Genomic DNA, 22,639 nt, shown 5'->3' on the forward strand with positions numbered 1-22,639 from the left:
ATTGAATTATATAGATCCCTGTGATGTAGCTGCCTAGACCCACATAATTTGAATATGTGAGTGTGAACCAATGTTCCAGGAGGCTATTGTATGCACTGGAGTTTGGGATCCACTGGTGATGGGTGGTGGAGACCCTGGGTTAAAGGGTCCTGGGGTTCTGGGTTATATTCTACAGGACTTATCACGAGGGGATGTGAGGGGACCAGAAGAGCTCCCCATCAGCTGGCTATCCCTGGCTCACAGCCTTGAGTTCACAGGCTATGTTGTAAGTGGTGGTCCACGATTGTTCAAATCCTTTGCCCACTTTTAAATGGGGTTATTTGCCCTTTGGCTGTTCAGTTGTCACAGTTTCTTATAAGCTCTAATGCAAGTCCTTTAGCAGATGCACAGCAGCCTCTCATTGTTTTCCTTCCCTCCATCTCCTTTTTCAATAGGGTCTTTACTATGTAGCCTAGGCAGAGAGTACAGGGGGCAGTGCTTGGAGACAAGCCTCCTAGGCCTCTACTTCAGGATGTCAGCTGGGAAAGATCCTGTGTCAGGGGGGCCAGCATGTCACCATGATGCTGCTTGCTGGGAGACATAAATGAGAAAGGAAAGATGGTGTGTGCTGACTTGAGCACCCACGTGGTGGTTCACAGCTCTCTGCAGCCCCAGTTTCAGGGGTTCCGAAGTCCTCATGTGGACTCTGCAGACATGTGGTACACATCAACACGTGCAGGTAGACACTAATACACATAAAATAGGAATATGTAAATCTTGAAAGGACGGCAAACAAAGCAACTCCCTTATACACACACACACATACATACATACACACACACACACACACACACACACACACACACACAGAGTGAGTGAAAAAGAAAACTTACAACAGAGGAAAATAATATAATTAAAATTAGGCTCTTTGAAAAGATGAATAAAATGTATGTATGGTCTCGCTTAAGTAACCTCAAATTTGTTTAGATTTAATAGACAAAATAGGTCAGAAAGAGAAATCCTATCTTCATCCCAGTCTCACACACTTTTTGCCTGGTGTTTCCCATGTTGGTGAGAAATTAATCTACTTATTAATCTGCTCAGGCAAGAAATTCAAGATTTTGCTTCTGTGTTGGCCACTCTGTATTGTATCAGTCACTCAGGTGTCCTCACCTCCCTACCTTAACCTTCATATCTCCCTCCTTCCCCTTTTCTCCTGAAACAGTGATGGAATTAGATTTCAATTTGAGTAAAATAATGTAGAACACAGGACATGGTGCCTGTGTAAGTCAATGAACTGTAGCTTTTTGAAATGAAAAGGTCTAATACACTTTTGGCTATTAAATGATGAAGAATCATTGACTTGCCTGGACACATGTTACCATTTCCCTAAGCTCTCTCCTTTGTCTTCTCAAGGATTCTTGCAGAGATTCTTGCTGTTGGTGGGTGGGCTGTGCATGCCCTTCTTAGTTTAATGTAAGTCTAGGACTTGATTTGGAAGCTGCCTGAATCAGCTTAGGAATAAGACCGCTTGTGCTTGGGTTATTGACCACAAATAGCTTACCTAGGCTTCTGGAGAAGTAAAATCAAGCCACTTTTGAAGTAAGTCCATTCATAATATTTCATTCTTCCCAGATGCTGGATCTCAGAAGTGTCCTTACCTCTAAATCTTTCATTGAAGTGCCTGCGTGAGCGTTGCTAAAGAGTCTCAATGGGTCCCTAGGGATGTGCTTTGCTGGGATTGCTCAACAGGACTGATATTCTTTTGATTTATCATGCATTCAGTTTCTTGGTCTCTTAAGAAAACTGACCAGTTGATCCCTATATTTACAACTTTAGTTTTTTCTTTATCCCTATGAATATTTTTTCGTTATAAAATTTATGGCATTATCATCAGTCAGGGTCCAAGTGGGACCGGTAATGGAATCTGTGTGGATACCCAAATCTGTGGATGTTCAAATGCTTTAGGTAAAGTAGCATAGTATACCTGCCACCTAGGCCCATCCTCCAGTGTAATGTTTGTCCTCTCTAAATATGCATTATGACATCAATAGTTACTACACTGTGTTATTTAGGCAAGAAGAACGGAAGTCTGACATATCCAATACAGAATAATATTCCCTGATTTAATTCATACATGGGAAACCCATTATGTACCATCAGGTACAGAGGGCCAACTGTACATACAGAGGAATCCACATCAGGAGGATGTGTAGCTTACAGGGACATCAAATGCATGCCATAGCTTCGCTATGCACCAGAGCAGGAGCCCACCACTTTATTCCTCTGTAGTGCTGCTTATGGGTGAGCAGAGCGCTTGGAAGCCCGAGTGTTGGAACCAGCGTTTACAGTTGGTTTTATTAGGAGGTGTGAAAGGAACTGTCTTAGTTAGGGTTTCTATGGCTGTGAACAGATACCATGACCATGCAGCTCTTATTAAGGAAAACATTGAATGGGGTGGCTGACAGTTTCAGAGGTTCAGTCTCTTATCATCATGGTGGGACATGACAGCATGCAGGCAGACATGGTGCTGGAGAAGGAGCTGAGAGTTTTACATTTTGATATGCAGGCAACAGGAATTGGTCTGAGACATTTGTCATAACTTGAGCATATGTGAGACTTCAAAGCCCACCTCTGCAGTGACACACTCCAACAATGACATATCCACTCCAACAAAGGCACACCTCCTAATAGTGCCACTCCTTATGAGCTTATGGGGGCCAATTACATTCAAACTGCCACAGGAACATATGGCGTGGCTTTTTAGAAAACTCTTTTCTGACTTTTTTTTTTGCTTGTCACCTAAATCCAGCTTGTTGTCTCTGCTGCTTTTGGTATAGCTGGTCAGTAAGTGACTAGCTGAAATATACTGATGACTTTTGTACCCCTCTTAGAGCTTTGGTCAGCTTGAAGTGGACACTAAGGAGGCTCATGGTAAATTCAGCCTTGGAGAGTGGCCAGGGCTCACAGGATTCTTAGTGTTTGAGCCAGGAGAAGCCTGGTGTGTGGATCTGGGACCAGAGCTCAGAAGGCCTGTGCTTGCAATTGCTGGAATCCCTCATAATTTGTTGTACACTAGTTGCTTCTCTTACCAGTGTGATAATACTAAGCTCAAGCATCTCGAGGGAGGCGAGATTTATTTTGTGGATACAGTCTGTCAGGGCAGAGGAGGGAAGGCAGTGGGGACCGTTCCTGGCTGGAGCAAGGGGAGCTTCCACATCTGGGCAGATCAGGAGGCAAAGTGGGTGGAGACAGGCTTATTTCCTCCAGCTATTCTCTTCCGCTTTCTCTCCTCCCTCCAAGCCCTCCTCCCATACACTCCTCCCTGTTCTCTTTCCAACTCATGGCCTCTTTTCTCATTAATTGTTGTTACATATGTATATGCACTTGTATACACAAGCGTATTCCTAAATATGATCTGCTCAGCCAGTGTAATGTCACTTGTACGTACGTTTTCAGAGCTATTTGGTGTTGGATGACCGATTGGTGTGTTCTTTCCCTGACTGTTCCTTCCACTCTCAGCATTTCTTAGTCGCCTGAAGTTCTTTATGTAAGGCTGAGGCCTCATGGTCTTCCCCCATCCTCTCTGTTATGATTATTGCTGTCCTTGTTTAGCTCATGTTTAGGTAGTCGTCACATTGGTGGGGCTTTATGGGTATATGTTCCGACATTACTAGGAGACACAATGACACAGGAATTTCTGTGACCTCTGGCTCTTATAACCTTTCCATCCCTCTTCTGCAGTGGCCCCCTAGGGGCCAGGCTATGTTGTAGATGTATCCACCGCGACTGGGCTCCATAGCCCTGCATTCTGATTGGTTGTGGTTTTCTGTAATGGTCTCCGCATGTTGCAAAGAGAAGTTCCCTTGATGTGGTGTGAGGACTGCACTTATCTGTGTGTGTGAGGACAAATATTTAGAATGTACTTAGGGATTATGCTGGTTTGGTAAAGTGGTGATTGTAGGTTCTCCTCCAAGACCCATGACGACACTAGCTCTGGTAGTTGGCTAGATTTCCTGAACCAGCCATGATTTCCCTCTTGTTCTGTAGGTCTTAAATCCAATTAGAGAGTTATTGGGTACCACTAAGGTATGCATGTCACTACGGCACCTTTTGTGTTATGATGCCATACTGATCATGACTAGGTTCATAAGCTTCATAGCTGGGCAGGACTATTGGTTGTCTCCCTGCTTTGGAAGTTTGCATTATGCCTTCTGTGTACCATGAAAGCTAGTGCTCAGGGAGGAGGCATTCAGGTCAGTTCTAGCCCAGTGCATGGTGTTTCAACAATAGGGCCTTAACTTCCATCTCTAGGAGTGGGGGGGTGGCAACCAAGGGCAATAACAATAGCCTGTGTGTTTTAGGAGTCTTTTGGAAAACCATGATCAATAGCTAAGGAGAGGGCTTCTCATACCTGGTGTTGTATGCCCCACCTCTTAAGGGACCTACAACCTCCGAAACAAGTTCCTCCAGCCAGGGACCAAGTGTTCAAACATGAGAGCCTGCTGAAGTTTCACATTCAAACCACAAAACTGTCATCGTTTACTTTGAAGTTTGCAGGATGAGTCAGGTGGACCAGTAGAGTGAGCTCTGGGAACTAGGGGCTTTGCACGCCTGCTTTCTCACACTTCTCTTTGGAATCAGTGCTCCCTAATTCCCTGTGCTTCTGTCCCTTGTACTGGGCACCTGCTGTTTTTTTTTTTTTCCCCCCAGCAGGAGTTTGAGCTCAGAGGGTCAAGATTAGGTACTTCTGCTCTGTGTTCCGCCTCAGGGCTGGATATTTGGTGGCCAATTCTACTTTAGCTTGTCATGTCACAGTACAGTTAGTGGGCAACTTGTGCCCATAGCCTCTCCCCCACCACCCACCCAGATGCTGGGAACTCTGATGGTCAGATTTGCCCTACCTGTCAGCTGTGGGTGGTCTGTGGTGACAGATCATGGAGACAGGAGATGGACTTAAATTAACAACCATGAAGTTACCCTGAAGCCTATGGATCTACTGGGAAGTGCTGGCTTAGGGCTTTTCCCGATTTCTATTGGGCTGTCTCATGTGTCTGTCATCAGCTGTTGGATCATCTGGAACTTGGCAATCTAGATTGGCCTCACTCAATGGCGCAATTCCAATAACCATGAGGGAGGACAGCTCCGGGGGGTGAGTGCCTATAGGGGTCAGCTAGGCTCCATCAGGTGGCACAGACACAGGCCAGCCTGGGTTCCAGGCTGTTGTACAGATCACATGGGGAGGCTGTGGATGCGAGCATGGGAGGGTCCCATCAAAAGACACAAGTGAGTGAGACTCATTTGAGATTTTCTTTAAATGCTGAAGTCTATTGTTAAACCACGTATTTTTTCATTTCTGTGCAACTTCCCAAATTAGTTTAAAGGGTAGCCTCATATGTATTTATAGAAGGGTTCTGTTCAAATCTATTTCAGGGTTACACAGAAGTTTTATTGCCTAGACTAGACTCTAGACTTGCTGCCAGGGCCCAGATAATCATTAAACCACCCCAGCAACACACCACTTCGCTGGCTTAGGGAGAGGGAAAGAATATATAAACCGAGACGTGACATCAGCCTTGCTTCAGATGTTTGAGGTTTTTCCGGAATGGTGAGCCTGCCCTTTTTGAGGGCACTGTCTTTGTAGAAACAGTCAAAAGAACCCCAGAGTCATGGTGCTGCATCTGTAATAAGGAGCAGAGGGAGCTTTCTATGTCACCAGGCTGCTTGTTTAAAGGATGTGTTTTGACTGGGCCAGCAGGGGGGAGTGGCCCATTCAGGAGATGTGGAAGGACCTTTATTGTGGGTCTGGGATTGACTCCCTCTGGAGCAGCTTGATCCCTGCCAGAACCTTGGCCACAGGTTGACAGCCTGTAACCTGATCCGAAGTTGCTCAGCTATAATGTCACCACCCCTAAATTCCCTAATCGCCACCCTTCTATAATAGCCCTGTAACGCTATCTTTCAACATGGTTCCCTGCTTTGTCTTATGTCCTCAAGTGCCCGACAGTGTCCTGGCCACCGAACTTTCAGCCAAGAAAGGAGTGCAGGGGACATGCTGCCAGGGGACCAGGGTTGACATGAAAATTGTCAGAGTCAGGAAATTCCAGGACCCTTAAGTCATCTGGGAGGACATTTGACATGAAAGGCCAAGGCAAGGGATCAGGTTGCCTCCCCCTAAGCCAGAATGGAGGCCAGGGACTCAGTCTGACAGGGAGATGTCTGAGTCCTTTGGTAAGGAAAGCTTGGATATTTCTGCCTGTATATTTGTAACAACCAGTTTGAAATACACCTTTCTTGGTTGCCTCTATCCCTTCACTGTGGCCATTTGTTTTGGAAGTTTGTAACTGTTCCTTAGTAATCATTGCCCAGGTTGAAATGGTTAATCTTTGTTAGCCACTTGAATCTCCAGGGAGACACACCTCTGAGTTTGTCCCCAAGGATGTTTCCAGGAAGGTTTACCTGAGGAAGGGAGCCCCCATCTTGAATGTGGGTGGTACCATCTTGAGGGCTTTAGATCAAATAAAAAGGAGGAAGTGTGTTGAGCTCCAGCATTGGCCCCTCTGCTTCCTTACCTAACAGTGACTGGCTGCTTTGTGTTCTGTTCCCACACCCTCCTGACCTAATGGAGTGTAAACCCTCATAAACCACAAGTCAAAACAAAGCCTTCCCCAGAGTATTTTTGTCCCAGCCGTGAACAAAGTAACTAATTCAGGCATCTTTGTGAGAGTAAGATCTGAAGCTGCTGCCTGAACTCGGAACTATCCAGGAGATTTCCCTTTGTTGTTCTAGCCCCAATGCTTTTTACCCATGCTCCTGGGCTCACACGATGATAGTTTAAATATGAATCTTGTGTCTTGGGTGTCATGGTGAGGCTGGGTATGCATCATGGCATAGCTTTGGCAGTGTGTTGACTCCCTTGGCATATTAGCCTCTCTGCACACCACTACGTCCCCAAGGCCGTCTGTCCCAGGGCACAGTATCCCTATTTGCCTTTCATCCCCCCTGGTGGTCCTGCACATACCCATCATGTTTCTCTTCAGGGACTAAGAGGCCCATGTTCACCTCTTCTTTTTCAGTTGAGACATTCACTAGCACAATTGTACAGGGGCTTGTTCAACCCTTAATTAGGGGATCAAGTTGGTGACATTTGGCTAGGAAACAATGATAGTCTTCATTTGGGTGGGGATTTGGGCAATATTATAGAGGGTTTTGGCATCTCTGCTGAAGTAGTCACTGGAGAATAAACTAAGCAAGAGCATCCACTGACTGGCAGCTGATCTAATTTGTATCTTATTCTAATCTACAGTCTATTTGTTTGCTCCACTCCTTCGATGAAACCATATCTCTGAGGGAAGGAAGCCTCTCTGTGTTCTTTGGTGTCCTGCCTGGGTCAGATACATCATTTTGTTAAGATGGTATTCTGGAAATGGTGGTAGTTAGTGATGTCTGGAATGTGAAGAGGGGAATGACGGGGTCAGGCAATTAGGCTGAAGCCTGAGGATCCGTTGCCATAGGCTGGGAAAATTGTGGGGTTTCCTGTTGTTCTTTGGGGCTTGACACAGAACATGTTGAGGCAGATCCCTGGAAGGCTGTGGGGACCATGAAAGAAGATTCAGTGTTCACTTGAGGTTTCTGGGAATAAAACTAGAAATTCAAAATGGAGCTGACCAGCCCATTAGGCAGGACTATGGTTGTGATCAGTAGCATACTCTCCTACTTCTTCTCCTGCCCTGTTCCTAGTGTACTGTGATTTCAACGATGAGCTGCCATGCTTGCCTGCATTTTGCAACTGGGGTTTTGACTCACCAACCAGATGAACAATAAGAGCCATCCTGACAACTCAAGGAGGCAAACATGACATTATATACTTGGTTTCCTCATAATATTAATCTCAGTCTTTGGAAAAATAATTTACCTATATTTTTAAGTGTAAGCAATCATTCCAAATATAGCAAAATGCTGCCAACTACAACTTGAGAATCTTAACAACTTGGGCCAGTGCCAGCCCTATGACAGATACTCCAGTGTACTTGTGTCAATCCCAATCCAGTGTACTTACACGAGTGTATTCCCTCCTCCAGTTAGGCATCACAGTTCAGAGTAACGCTGAGTTTTTAAAAAACCTGTGAGGGCAACTTAAGTTGACTTGATGATACCTGGTTCCCATCCAAGGAGATGGCTGGGACTAACTCCTTTGTTCTCTCCTAGCTCGATGACTGTACCCTGCAGCTGTCCCACAATGGTGCTTACCTGGATCTGGAGGCCACACTGGCAGAACAGCGGGATGAGCTGGAAGGCTTCCAGGATGACACAGGGTAAGTACAACCATTGTCCCTGCTCATTGGTCCCCCTTCCTGCCAGCGCTGGTGCGCTGAAGTCTTAAAATGCTTTGGAGAAATCACTTTGGCCTTGACCTTCACTTAGAATCAAGTCCTTGTTGGTGACTGTAGATCTTTTTCTATCTTGAGGGACTTTGCTCCTTGCAGGTAGCCTGGCTTAAGAGAAGTTTCTGGAATGGGTTAATTGAGCACACAGTATTCTCTTTTAAGGGATTTTTTAACCAAAGTATAACAAATCAACATTCTCTAGATTTTTGAGAATCAGCAGCTGTTTTAAACACTGTTTCCAATAATTTAGCTGATAATTTCATTTTCTTGGCAGGTATCCTGGTAGTTTTATGGAATATAATCTTTCCTACTGATTACTGTGGGTAAAAATAATTATTAATTAATTATGTTAATTAACACAAGTTATTTCTTAGCCTACATCTGGATTGCACAATACTTTGGATTGTTATCCTGAAGGATAGGGCAATACTCATGATAAATTGGAGAAGTATATAGAAAGTGAAACCTCTGTTGGACTACACATGCAGATAACCAGCCTTCCTGTGTCAACTGAGATAATGACAGAGCCATCTGATGGAGCTGCCTCTCTTCCTGTCTCTTATCCAGCTCTGATTGTATCACCTTCCTCCTCCTAGACCTTCACAGAGTTCCTGATGCTTCCCAGGTCATCCTCAGCTGTTGTAATATGGTGTTCAGAGAGCTTCAAAGCTATCTGAGACTCTCTTCGCCAAACTAAGAATATAGCCAGGGAGATAGTAGCTGAGAGTATTGCTTTTTCGTGTAGAGTATGAATAATGGGGACACATTGGAAGCTTTCTTGTGTTACTCTCAGGTAGGTCTCTGGCTTCAGCGTGCCCTGATAACTTCCTGGGCTTCTGCCACTTTAACAGCCTGCCTAGTTTAAGATCATTATTCCTCCATGTGTCCCTCTTCTCTTATGATTGAACCCCATGGGATCAGAACTGTGCCCGTCTGAATGAATGCCCAGCACCTAGCATTTCTCAGCACTGTACAGTCATTTTTAAACACTGGAAGATGGCAAAGTCTTAGAATGAATTCCTATGTGGCATGACTGGGGTCATCAAAAAGGTCAAGGTACTTTGTAGGATCAAGCAAGGTTCTTTTTTTGTTTGTTTGTTTGTTTCTTTTTGTTTTTTCGAGACAGGGTTTCTCTGTAGCTTTGGAGCCTGTCCTGGACTAGCTCTATAGACCAGGCTGGCCTCAAACTCACAGAGATCCTGCCTCTGCCTCCTGAGTGCTGGGATTGCAGGCATGTGCCACCACTGCCCGGCCAAGCAAGGTTCTTTGAAGACATCCTGGTTGTTGTCAGAGTGGCGCAAGGGCCATATAAATATCATATGGGTAAACTCTCTGGGTGCTTCTCAGGCAGCCATGCAAGAGGGGTCTCCCCAGCACCTGCTCATCGGCATGATTTCCATCTATCTTTCAGTTAGGCTTTCACGTAGCCCAGGCTGGCCCTCAAATTTGTAATGTAACCGAGGATGACCTTGAACTTCCCCTCCTCCTGCCTTCACCTCCCAAGCATTGGAGACTGAACCTAGGGCTTTGTGCATGTTAGACAAGCACTCTACCAGTTGAACCACATTGCCGGCCTTCACCATTATTTTAAAAATAAACATTAAAGGATTATGGGACCAATATTCAGGGGAAATGCCATTGTAATAGTTTTTTTTTTTTTCCTATTTCTGACAATGATATCCTTTTGCAGATGTCAGAATACTGGCTAGAATGACAGCCTCATTGGATGCCTTTATGGCTCATTGATCAAACAGACCCCAGGAGTGTTATAAGCAGATCATTGTCAACTTGAAAAATGTCTCTAGTGGAGTAACGCTTAAAGACCATGTCCTGCCTGACCTTTTTTTTTTTCCAATAAAAACTTGAATAATATGGCAGTGCAAGAAAAAATAGTGCTAATGTATTAGGCGGCAATATTAGAATAAAGGTGAAGGGGAAGTAACACACTGGGGCTCCTCAGTTACAGAATCTTTTGAATAGTTAGTTGGAGGATTTAGTAGTAGTTGGATTTTGTTGGCTCTATTTTTCATCAGAGACAACTGAAGGTCAGAATTAGGTCACACATCCCAGGAGGTAGAGCCCGGAGCAGATTGTGTGCCAGGTATGTACACAGTGGGGCTGAGTCCAGAGTTGGCACCTCTCTGCTAACCCAGGAGCTTATGGCAAAGGCACATGGGGTCCTACACAGCAGGGCATCTGCACCTGTGGTGACATGAGGCTGGTTCATGCAGTGCCATCTTGATCTATACCACTTCCTTCAGTGGGAACAGTCCAGCCACACTGCATCTGGGTACCAGAGAAGAGAAGATATTCTTGCTGCCATCATCCATCTTGATGCTCTATCTCATGGGTGACACCAGCATCCAGATGGTACTAGAAGGCTGGGGAATGCAAACCATGCTCCCTGGGGTAGGGCCTGGTGCTTGTCTTTTCATTTGTTCCCATTTGAGTATTCACCTGGCCAGAAGCCCATCCAATAGGCAGAGACTTGTGGTGGTTAACCTTGAATGTCAACTTGAAAAATGTCTCTAGGAGAGTCATGCTTAAAAACCATATTCTGTCGGATTCTGTTTTATATATAAAAACTTGAGTGATTTGGCAGTGCTAGAAAAAAAGTGCTAATATATTAAGCTATTTGGACTGAGGGCTGCCTAGGAGATTAATAAGGCACACCTCTTGCTGTGTCTGGGAGTACATTTACAGAGAGAGTTGACTAAGGGGGAGACCCTCATGGGTACAGGCTGGGAGTCCAGGTGAAAGAAAAGGGGAAGGAAGAGAAATACTGATAACACAGGCATTCTGTCTCCCTGCTTCTTGCTCTCCATGACAGGAGCTGCTTTGCTTGGCCATGTTCTCCAGACTGTGATGGAACAGAATCCTCAAAATCATGGGCTTTCCCTGCTTAACTAGGTTTTCTTAGGTGTTTGTCACAGTGATGGATTCTAACTAACATAAGCTGGGATCCCATTTCTGTTCCCTTTCCATCAAGGGATGCTGAGAGAATGCACAATAACACAACAAGAAAGGGGCCCAAGGCACGGAAACTTCAGACTGAAGCAGCAGACAGCCCAAAAAAGATGATAGGTAGGATCACATTTGACATATGTGTCCCAAATTCATCCCAGAGGCTTGGAATGTCTTTGGAATGGTCTTCCTTCCTAGTGACTATACCTTGTCTTTTGTAACATACCCAAGATGCAGTGTGAGAAAACCACATCTGATCTCTTAGTGGGAGACTTGTTTGTCCTGGGTCTGGGCAGCAGAAGGCCCAGCAGAATAGTGGCCTGGGACAGCTGGGTCACACTGTTTCCCCAACAGGAGAATTGCTATCCTTGAGCCTTTAGGTGATCAGCAAATCCCTTAGTGCTGAGTAGCAAGCAGCTTCAGGCAGAGATTCTCCCCTATGCAGGTAGCAGGAACCCGTGTCCATTTGTCAGGTCACTTGCACTTAGAGTCTCTCCTGGGTCCTCCCTTAGGTATGTGGCATTTGGCAAAGTTTATGTAACTGAAGATTCATGTCTCCCATGATCAAGGGTTAAAATATAATGTTTCCTAGTTAAGATCTGCCCTTTTGAGGTATGAACAAGGCCAAAGGAGTACTATTTTTGCTTAAATTATAGGAGGATGGTCTAAAGATTGAGGTGTATGAAACTGTGGCATTTTCCTGTGGTGTGTTTGGAGTGAGCTCCCTTGCTGGAGGAATTATTTCTTTGTTCCCGTCCACTGCTTTTGGTCCTTTATGCCAAGACTAAAAATTAACTCATTTGTTGAGAATTACCACTTGAGCCCTAGCTAACCAGAGAAAAGGAGAAGGACCTTCAACAGAGGAAGGACAAAGCAATTATTATACGAACAAAACCAAGCAGGGTCTGTTGCCCCTAAGGCCAGGGAAATCAGCAAGTGTGGCAGGCACAGTGCAGTGGAAACAGGCCTGGAGCCTCTAGATTGTTCCTGACTCTGCTATTGTGTGACCTCAGGCAAGCACTCTTCTGATAGAAACTCACAAAATGAAGCTATTTATAAAGTTTATTTATAGGATAAAGATACCTAGCACTCCTTTCCTCCCCATGTATCAGGTGCCCTGCTGGGTTTTCTGTAACTTCAGGAAGGTGGCATTGTGGAGCGGCTGTGCTGGTTGGTTCTTGTCAGTTTGACACAAAATACAGTCATCTGGGAAGAAGGACCCTCAGTTGAGGAATTGGCTCCAACACACTTGTCTGTGGATATGTCTGTGAGGGATGTTCTGAATTGTTAATTGTTATTGGAGCAACTGGCCCTTGCTGGGTGGTGTCCTTCCCAGGTGGGTGGGCCTGGGCTTTGTAAAGAAGCAATCCAGAAGAAGCAAGCCAGGAATCAGTTTCTCTGTAGAGTCCACTTCAGTTCCTGCCTTGACTTCCCTTGATGATGGACTGTTAACCTGGAAGTGTAAGCTGAAATAAACTCTTTCCTTCCTGAGCTAAAAGACAACCAAACTAAGATAAGTGGTGAGGGCGTTGGTTCTTGTCTTTCACTGAGTGGATCCCAGGCGTGGAGCTCAGGTCATCAGGCTTGGCAGTGACAGCCATCTCAGTTGTTCTGTATAGTGATGACTTTATGGTTAATGTCCTCTCTGTGTGAACTGTGGTATGTAATTTTAACTCTCTGAACCTCTAGTTCCCTATAAAGATTGATAGTACAATCATGACCTTTCATTGTGTCTAGGTGCAATATGATGTTGTCTATAAAACAGTAAGCTAGTCCCAATTCTCCACACGCATGCTCAGAACTCACAGTTGTTGGCAACTATAGCCAGAATTTGGAGTCATGGTACATTGAAATGGGGTGGCTCAGAAGCTATGGACATGTAGGGCTGTGCAGAGCAGTTCTTAAATTGTGGGTAGTGACTCCATATGACCATATATGGCATGTGGAGGTCATGAAAATTTTGGTAGCAGTAAAAGGTTTCTAAATATGATGAAAATGGATTCAAAATCAAAATGTGTCATCAGTCCAAGATGTTTCTGGCAGTGCTTGTCTGTGCTGCATGGTAGGACTTGACTGCAACCTTAGTTCATCTTTAATAATGCTAGAATTCTATGACTACTACAGAACTGTGTAGACCATCACCAGCTGCCTGGCTGCATGGGGAGGAAAGTGGCCTTGCAAATAAGAGGACATCTGGGATGATTCAGTAGGGCTGAGTGGGGTGGCCCCAAACCCCTGCTCACCACCTCTGGGCTAGTTCTAGGCAGGATGTCTCAGAATATACTGGATGGAAGCTTCTCCCACATGCTGATCTCTCCATCCCAGTTTCAGAGCTCTGCAGTGAGGTCTGGAGTCTTGTCCCAGCATTTGGATGTGTGGTTAGGGAACCTCTGGTGCAGGCTCCCCATCTCTCAGAGATGAATGCCACCACATGGAGTGCTTTTAACAGAAGTCTTTGCAGACCCCACCTCAGGCCTGGGAAATGAAGAGTCTGGGGCTGGGCCCAGGCAGAGTGATTTTTAAAGTATCTTTGACTGAGTGCAATGTGCTGCTTCAGTTGAGTGAACTGTAATGCAGAGCAGTGGTTCCCAACTTTCTAATGCTGTGACCCTTTAATGTAGTTCCTCATGTGGTACAGATTCCCAACCATAAGATTGTTTTCGTTGCTACTTCATATCTGCAATTTTGCTATTATTATGAATTGTAGCTGGAAGTTTTCCCATGTCCTGGCCAGCTGGCGGGCGGGACAAATCTTTCCTACTTGTGTCCCCCAAGTAAACACACACAGAGGCTTATATTAATTATAACTGCTTGGCCATTAGCTCAGGCTTATTACTGACTAGCTCTTACACTAAAATTAACCCATCATTCTTATCTATGTTTAGCCATGTGGCTTGGTACCTTATCATCTTGCTTCTTCTGTGTCTGGCTGCTGACTCCTGACTCAGCTCTTCCTCTTTCCAGCATTCTTCTCTTCTGCTGGCCCCATCTATACTTCCTGCCCGGCTACTGCCAATCAGCATTTTTTAAAATTTTTTATTAAACCAGTGTACAAGGGCATTATCCCACAGAAATGAATCATAATGTATTATGTGATTTCTGATGGTCTTAGGATATCCCTGTGAGGGGTCATGACCCAACATGTTGAGAACCACTGGTGTAGACTGTGTGATTGGTTGAGCTACTCTAACAAATGACCTATGTGGAAAGAGCCTTCTCAGAAGCATGATTATGAAGGCTTGGCATTAGGGATGGATGGAAGGAGGCAAGGCCAGCAATGGGAAGACTATGGAGTAGATGTCAGTCAGATGTGGCTCACCATGGAGATGAGAAAGGAGTGACCCAAACCCAATAGCTGAGCGCTGGGGCCTGGACTAGTGGATGGAAGAGTGGGAAGCCATGACACATGCATGGTACCAGCCTGCATAGAGGTGAACAGAATTGTGCAATTGGCCTGTGACATCAGGGGGACAGTGTACAAAGAGGGGGACCATGCTGAGGAGTGAAATTGTGGAGTAAGGGGGACTTGAGAGGGAGAGAGCTTGCCCATGGTAGTTGGAGGTGTGGCAAGAGCAGGCAAAGCTGAGACTGATGGGCCTGGAGCCAGGTGAGAAGGGCTCTTGCACCTGAGGCCAGCACAGAGCAGGGGAGAGGGCCAGGCCTGGCTGTAGCAGTTGCTCAGGTGGCAGCATCTGGACCCTTACGACTTTAGCCCAGAACTGTATGCAGCTACATGTAGCATCCCAGATAACACTGGCTTAAAAGTTTTATATTTATCACACAAAAGTGGATATTAAAGCCTGGGCAGCAAAGCCATAGATTGGGAGGGAAAAGTCTTTTAAAACACAAAGTAGATAAAGGACATGTGTTTAAAATATGAAAAGAACCTGTAAACTCAGCAGTAAGAAAACAAGCCCAGCACAAAGCAGGGAAAGGAAAGGAGGCACTCAGGTCGGGAAAGGCACAGTCAGGGAGCCACATATTGTCTTGTGATACTATGGACACCTATTAGCATATCACCTCTGCCGACCAAACCCAGTGCAGGCGAGGATGTGGAACCACCTGACATTTGTGCATGACTGGTGGGAGTGCCAAATGGTGCCAGCTCTTTGGAAGGCAATCTCATGGCTTCTCACTGCTAACTATGACCTTGCTTTAGCAATGGGCTCCTAGATGCTCAAATGAGGCCAAAGCCCGAGTTCACACAAAATCTGGACAAGGATGTTCACAGCATCTTAACTTGTGATTCCAGCATCCAGTAGCAGCCAAGATGTCTTTAGTAGTGGGTAGAGAGTAGGGAAAACATGTGGTGAATATTTAGAAATAAGCTATCAGGATAGAAAAGCTAGAGGAGACAAATCCATCTTATAAAGTCTGAAAACGCTGTTGGAGAGCGATTTAAGCCGTGTGACAGTTGAGAAAGCTAGTGCTGTGGAGTTAGGAGAAGGGTCAGTGTAGTCCAGTGGTGGTTGAGGTCATCATAGCTCTTTGGAGGCTGAGGCAGAAGGATCACTGTAAGTTCAAGACCAGCCTGGGATATATAATGAGACTGTCTCAAAATTTGAAAAATTAGTGATTGACATGGTTGGGGTAGGTGGGTAGGGAAAGACGAAGGTTTGCATGTGGATGCGTGTTTTAGGGTCAACTGGGAGATTGGAAATAGACACAACAGCATAAGAGAAATTGTGGCTTCATGGTTGGCTCAGCTATTGTGACAAATGTGCCCATACCTGTGTAATGTGTTGGTGAGCTCTCTGGGTGGTGAGCATTATCAAGGAACTATCTCTATTTTCTTTCTTTCTTTCTTTTTTTTTTTTAGTATTTTATTTTTATGTGCTGTCTTAGGGTTTCTGTTGCTGTGAAGAGATACCATGGACTGCAGCAACTTTTATAAAGGAAAACATTTACTGGAGTGGCTTACATTGTCAGAGGTTCAGTCCATTATCATCATGGTGTGACATGACTGAATGCAGGCAGACATGATGCTGGAGATGTAGCCGAGTGTCCTACATCTTTACTTGCAGGCAACAGGAAGTGATCTGTTTCATTGGGTAGAGCTCAAGCAAGGGAAACCTCAAAGCCCACCCCTACAGTGACACACTTCCTCCAACAAGGCCACACTTCCTCCAGTAAGGCCACACCTCCTAATAATGCCACTGCCTTTGGGGTCCATTTTCTTTCAAACCACCACATGTACATTGGTGTTTTGCCTACATGGATGTTGGTGTGAGGGTACCAGATTCCCTAGAACTGGAGTTACAGACAATTGTGAGCTGCCATGTGGATGCAGGGAATTGAACCCAGGTCTTCTAGAAGAGCAGCCTGGGCTTCCAATCCCTGAGCCATCTCTCTAGCCCCTATCTCTACTTTCAGCCCATTTTTTTTTCTTTTTAATGAGGCAGTCTGGCTGTGTCATGGCACCCATCAATTGCCAGGCTAATTTGGCTGGCTGGGTGAGTGTACCTGTAGCAGAAATCTTAAATGTTCTTATTAATAAAATCAAACCTGAGGCCAGTTATTGGGGTAAATGCTGGAAGATAAGAGAAGCAGAACAAGCCACAGCTTCCTCACCTCACCAATTCCTCAGGTGATCCTCTTTCCTCAGACTGGATGTCTCTGAGTCCTCATCCAGTATGGATCTCAGCTGAACTGCTGCTCCAAAGCCTAAAAGCTTAACCAGCCAAATGCTTAACCAGCCAAATGCTTCTAGTTTCTGGTCTTCACGCCTTATATATCTTTCTCCTTTCTACCATTGCTCCCTGGAATTAAAGGATCGCTTTCTGGGATTAAAGGCGTGAGTCACCATGCTTGGCTGTATCCTTGAACAGATGGATTTCTGCCTCTGGAATGCTAGGATTAAAGGCGTGAGTGCCACCATTTTCTAGCCTCTGTATCTAGTGGCTGTCTATTCTGTGACCCCAGATAAATTTATTAGGGTGCACAATATTTCGGGGAACACAATACCACCACATGTACCCTTCATTCTTCACTATCCCACATATACTACTCCCAAACTTCCCAAAGCTACACCTTCAGTTGAAGACGATGACCTTCTCCAGTGGAAAACTGTTTGTTCCTAAGCCAAGATATGCAAGTAGCATATCTTGAAATCCTAGAACTTTCAAAGAAGATTTCTTGGTAAACCTCCAAGCTCTCTAGGAAAACTGTGGCCAGTAGGCAGGGTCACAGAGGAAGTCCATTGTGTCCCTAGGGACACAGGCTGCTTTTCCTTTCCTGCTCCACCATAGTTAATAGTCTGCTGGCTCTGCCTAGGATTCCTTCAGGGCACTAAGGGATGTGCTGGTTGGAGGATGGTTTTGTTTCTTGCAAACCAGGATATCCCCAAATCTATAAGTTGAAACAATTCTATTCTTTTTTTTTTTTCCTTTCTTTTTTTAAAAACTCAGAGTCTGATACTCTTGGGAATGGTAAACCAGTGATAGCATCCTTCAGATGAGGCTCCATTGCTGGATCAGAGTGGTTGTGTTAGCACAGTATCTCACCAGCATCCAGGAAGCCAGAAAGGATGAAAGGGACAAAGTGCCTACAAGCTCTTTCCTGTGGACACATGATCACGCCGTCTAGGACTCAGGCTCATGTCACACCACACACCACGGGTTTATGTTCACCTGGCTTCCCTTTATTTCTGTGAATATTGGGCGCTAGCCAGTGCTTCCTGTTTTGGATGTGTAAGGTGAAGAGAAATCTTGGTGCCAATTGTGGGGCCTGAAATTATTCAGGGTCAGAGATTCTGAGCTTGCTTTACCCAGCAGGGCTGCATAATGGGGTGATTTGGCCAGGGGTGTGTTTACCAGGTGTTTGGAAGGGTCTACACTTGGCTGTACAATGTGCTTTGATCTTGTAAAGGGGAGGTCTTTTGCCTCTCCTCCTCTTGGCATATTAGTCTCCCTTCTGACTAAACCTGGTGGTGGCTGGCTATTGACCCAGGGCCCTCCTGAAGCTATTCTGTGTCTGTCTTTCTCCTCATCGTCTAGGTCTATCTTTCTGATATTTTCTCATTTCTCTTTCCTCCACCTAAGAAACCCTCCACTAGGTGGGAGAAGATCAGAGCTGGACTCCTACAGACTCCCACAGCCAACTACATATTTTTTCCCTTTAAAGAGCTTTTTCAGAAACTGGCAACTTGCACTCCTTTCTTGGGGATAAGAGAGCCATGCTGGGGAGGAGCTGGCCTCCCCGGAGATGAGAGCTGAGCTGGAGAGGACGCCCCCCCCTCCCACCCTGCCTTAGCTTATGTTCTTTGTATAAGGCAGAGAGGAAGTGTGGTCCTCAGGGCTGTAACCAGCAGTGTCCGCCTCAGTAAGGGGAGGGGGTAAAAGTCTAAAAAAGGGACAGGTAAGGACACCAGGCATAGCGATAGGAGGAGAGAGAGCCCAGCTGGAGGAGTTCAGGGTGTTCTGGGACAGAAGAGGAGTGGCTGACAGGATGGCAGCAGCACTGGATGAGAGCCAGGCCAAACAAACTTCTGTCCCTTGAGGAGACCCGAGTTTAGAGCACAAGGGCATGTGAGGGGCCTTTGCCACGAAGAGAAACCCACCTGAAAACGGATCACTGTCTGAAATGTGACAGCTCGAAGCATGGAAGAGAAAGCAGGCTTAACTCTCTGTGACCCCCTGTGAGGTAAACCAACAGTGTGTTAGGGACAACGGAAAACTGCAGGCGACAAAGCAAACTGGAGCCATCGAACTTAAAAACAATTTCTCCTTTAAAAAATTTACTTGATAGGTGGTGAGGAATGAGAAAACTTGTAAGTCATGTGCCTGTAAATCGTTTATCAGAATATGTAAAGAGCTCTTGCAACTCAATAACAAAGTGGTAATTATAAACGGGGGGAAAAGGTTTGGATGGGCATTTATCCCAACAAGAGACACACATGGCCGATAAGGCACACGAATGACCAAGAAGCATGTGAAAAGCTGCTCAACATTTTAAGTCATGGGGGAAAATTCAAGTCACAACCACAGTGAGGTCCTACTGTATACTGACTGGTATGGCTCAAACCACCAGTAACAGATGGTGGCATATGTTGAGGGGGAAGCAGTGAAACTGGATACCCAACACACTGCTGGTGGGAGTGCAAAGTGGCGCAGCCCCTTTGAACAACAGCCCGACGGTTCCTTAAAATGTTAAACACAAATGACCACACAGCCCAGCAATTCCACTTCTAGATATATCCCCGAGGGATAAAGCATTTGTCTATGCAATGATCTGTACACAGATGCTCCCTGAGCTATTATTTATAATAGCCCCAAAGTAGAAGGATCCCAAATGCCCATTAGCTGAAGAATTTGCAGAGCAAATGGTCTGTGCGTGTGATGGGATAGCACCAGCCTAAGGAGAAAGAGGTATGATGTCATAGTGTGGGGTACAATGTCCCCCACAGGCTCCTGTGTATGAACACTTGGTCCCCAGTTGGTGGCTTTGTTTTTGGCAGCCATGGAACCATTGGGAGGGGGTGCCTAGCTGGGGAACATGTTGTTGTGGGGTGGGCTAATACCCCAGTCTTACTTCTGCTTCTGGGTCTGCAAAGTTGTGAGCAAGCAACCTCATGTTCCTGTGGCCATGGTCACCAGCTGCTCCCACCATCATGCTTATGTCTCATCAAGCCGTGAGCCCAAGTAAAGCTTTTCCTGCCATAAATTGCCAGGGATGGTCCTTGTTCTACATCTTGTCAGGCATTTGGTCACAGCAATGGGTAAAGTAACTCACATCGGGATACATGTCCCATTCTCGATGGGCCTGAAGAACATGTGACTGAGTGAAGGAAATCAGTGACTAAGTGGCGTATTGCAGTTCCATCTATGTGAAGTGTCAGAAAGGCAAGTCTATATAGAGAGGGTCTTAGGATTTCTATTGCTGTGATGAAACACTGTGACCACAGGCATCGTGGAGGAGAGGGTTGATTTGGCTTACACTTCTACACTGTAGTCCGTCGTTGAAGGAAGTGAGGAGAGGAACTCAAACAGGGCAGGAACCTGGAGGTAGGAGCTGACGCAGAGGCCATGGAAGGGTGCTGCTTACTGGATTTCTCAGCTTGCTTTCTTATAGAACCCAGGACTGCCAGCCCAGGGGTGACCCCACCCACAATGGGCTGCCCTCCTTCCCCACCAATCACTAAGAAAATGCTCTGCAGCGGCATCTTATGGAGACCTTTTTTCAATAGAGCCCTTCCTCTCAGATGACTCTAGCTTGTGTTACGTTGACATAAAACTAGCCAGCACAGTGAGGGATCGTTTGCAATTCCTGGAATTGGATGTGGGAGTGAGGAATGGCCACAGATAGGCATGGGGTTTATCTTGGGGGTATGTGGGGAGTAGTGACAGTTAGACTGTGGTGATGAGTAGGCCCCTGTGTAATCAGACCCCATGTTACTGAGTTATATACTTGCAACAGGTAGATTTTATGATTCCTGAAGAATACTTTATTAAAGCTTAAAAATATGCTAATGCATGGCCATAGAAGAGACACTGCACCAGCCACTGGGTTCAGGGAGAAGGTACAGCTCTTGCAATGAGAGGACAGTGAAAAAAGATACATACAGGGCCTGCTCATGGCTGCTCTGAGCAGTGGCCAGGGTTCCAAAGGTGGTAGGTCTTTTCCTTGAGCACACAGACTTGGTGCTTTGGTCACAGGACAGGTACCATCAAGCACCTACACATAAGGACAGGTACCATCAAGCACCTACACATAAGTCTGTATATCTGGGGGCACCTCAGGACATGCTGTAAAGGGGTGACCCATCCATCCTCAGAGCCCAGTACACTCAGTGCCATGTACAGGAGGGATACATGAGTGTCCATGTTAAATCCTTTGAGCTTTAACTGAACCCAAGAGAGGATCAGTGGCACACTGTTGTGGTGGATTCTTGAGAAGTCAGTAAAGTGGGAGATGGAAAAAAAAAGGAGAGGAAAGGAAAGACATGATGTGGGGGAATGAGAAAAGGCAGATGAGAATGGAACGGGACACACGGAGGGGACAGGCAGGCACAGGACACATGGAGGGGACAGGCAGGCACGGGACACATGGAGGGGACAGGCAGGCATTAACGGGACACACAGAGGGGACAGGCAGGCACAGGACACATGGAGGGGACAGGCAGGCACAGGACACATGGAGGGGACAGGCAGGCATTAACGGGGACACATGGAGGGGACAGGCAGGCATGGGACACACAGAGGGGACAGGCAGGCACGGGACACACAGAGGGGACAGGCAGGCACAGGACACATGGAGGGGACAGGCAGGCATTAATGGGACACACGGAGGGGACAGGCAGGCATTAACGGGACACACAGAGGGGACAGGCAGGCATTAACGGGACACACAGAGGGGACAGACAGGCATTAACAGGACACAGGGAGGAGACAGACAGGCATGGGACACACGGAGGAGACAGGTGGGCATTAACGGGACACACAGAGGGGACAGACAGGCATTAACGGGACACACAGAGGGGACAGACAGGCATTAACAGGACACACAGAGGGGACAGACAGGCATTAGTGGGACACACAGAGCGGGCAGGTGGGCATTAACAGGACACACGGAGGGGACAGCCAGGCACAGGACACACGGAGGGGACAGGCAGGCATTAACAGGACACAGGGAGGAGACAGACAGGCATGGGACACACAGAGGAGACAGGTGGGCATTAACGGGACACACAGAGGGGACAGACAGGCATTAATGGGACACACGGAGGGGACAGACAGGCATTAATGGGACACACGGAGGGGACAGGCGGGCATTAACGGGACACACAGAGGGGACAGACAGGCATTAATGGGGACACACGGAGGGGACAGACAGGCATTAATGGGACACACGGAGGGGACAGACAGGCATTAATGGGACACATGGAGGGGACAGGTGGACATTAACGGGACACACGGAGGGGACAGGCGGGCATTAACGGGACACACGGAGGGGACAGACAGGCATTAGTGGGACACACAGAGCGGGCAGGTGGGCATTAACGGGACACACGGAGGGGACAGGCAGGCATAGGACACACGGAGGGGACAGGTGGGCATTAACGGGACACACAGAGGGGACAGACAGGCATTAATGGGACACACGGAGGGGACAGGTGGATATTAACGGGACACACGGAGGGGACAGGCAGGCACAGGACACACGGAGGGGACAGGTGGGCATTAACGGGACACACGGAGGGGACAGGCAGGCACAGGACACACGGAGGGGACATGTGGGCATTAATAGGATACACGGAGGGGACAGGCAGGCATTAAGGCAGGAGAGGAGAGACCAACATAGGGGCTGTTGAT

General features: G+C 46.5%; 1 protein-coding gene across 4 annotated transcripts in view; it reads left to right on the forward strand.

Annotated features, from left to right (window-relative positions):
* The window catches only part of Fhod3 (formin homology 2 domain containing 3), a 429,128-nt gene that overhangs the window by 34,236 nt on the left and 372,253 nt on the right, over positions 1–22,639 (forward strand). For all 4 annotated transcript variants that reach the window (XM_036204945.1, XM_036204946.1, XM_036204947.1 and 1 more), the window contains exon 2: positions 8,188–8,294. In XM_036204945.1, coding sequence (XP_036060838.1) covers positions 8,188–8,294 — 107 coding nt within the window. The remainder of the gene's footprint in view (positions 1–8,187; positions 8,295–22,639) is intronic.

The sequence above is a fragment of the Onychomys torridus genome, chromosome 13 (assembly GCF_903995425.1).
Source record: "Onychomys torridus chromosome 13, mOncTor1.1, whole genome shotgun sequence".
In the NCBI taxonomy this organism is placed as follows: Eukaryota; Metazoa; Chordata; class Mammalia; order Rodentia; family Cricetidae; genus Onychomys; species Onychomys torridus.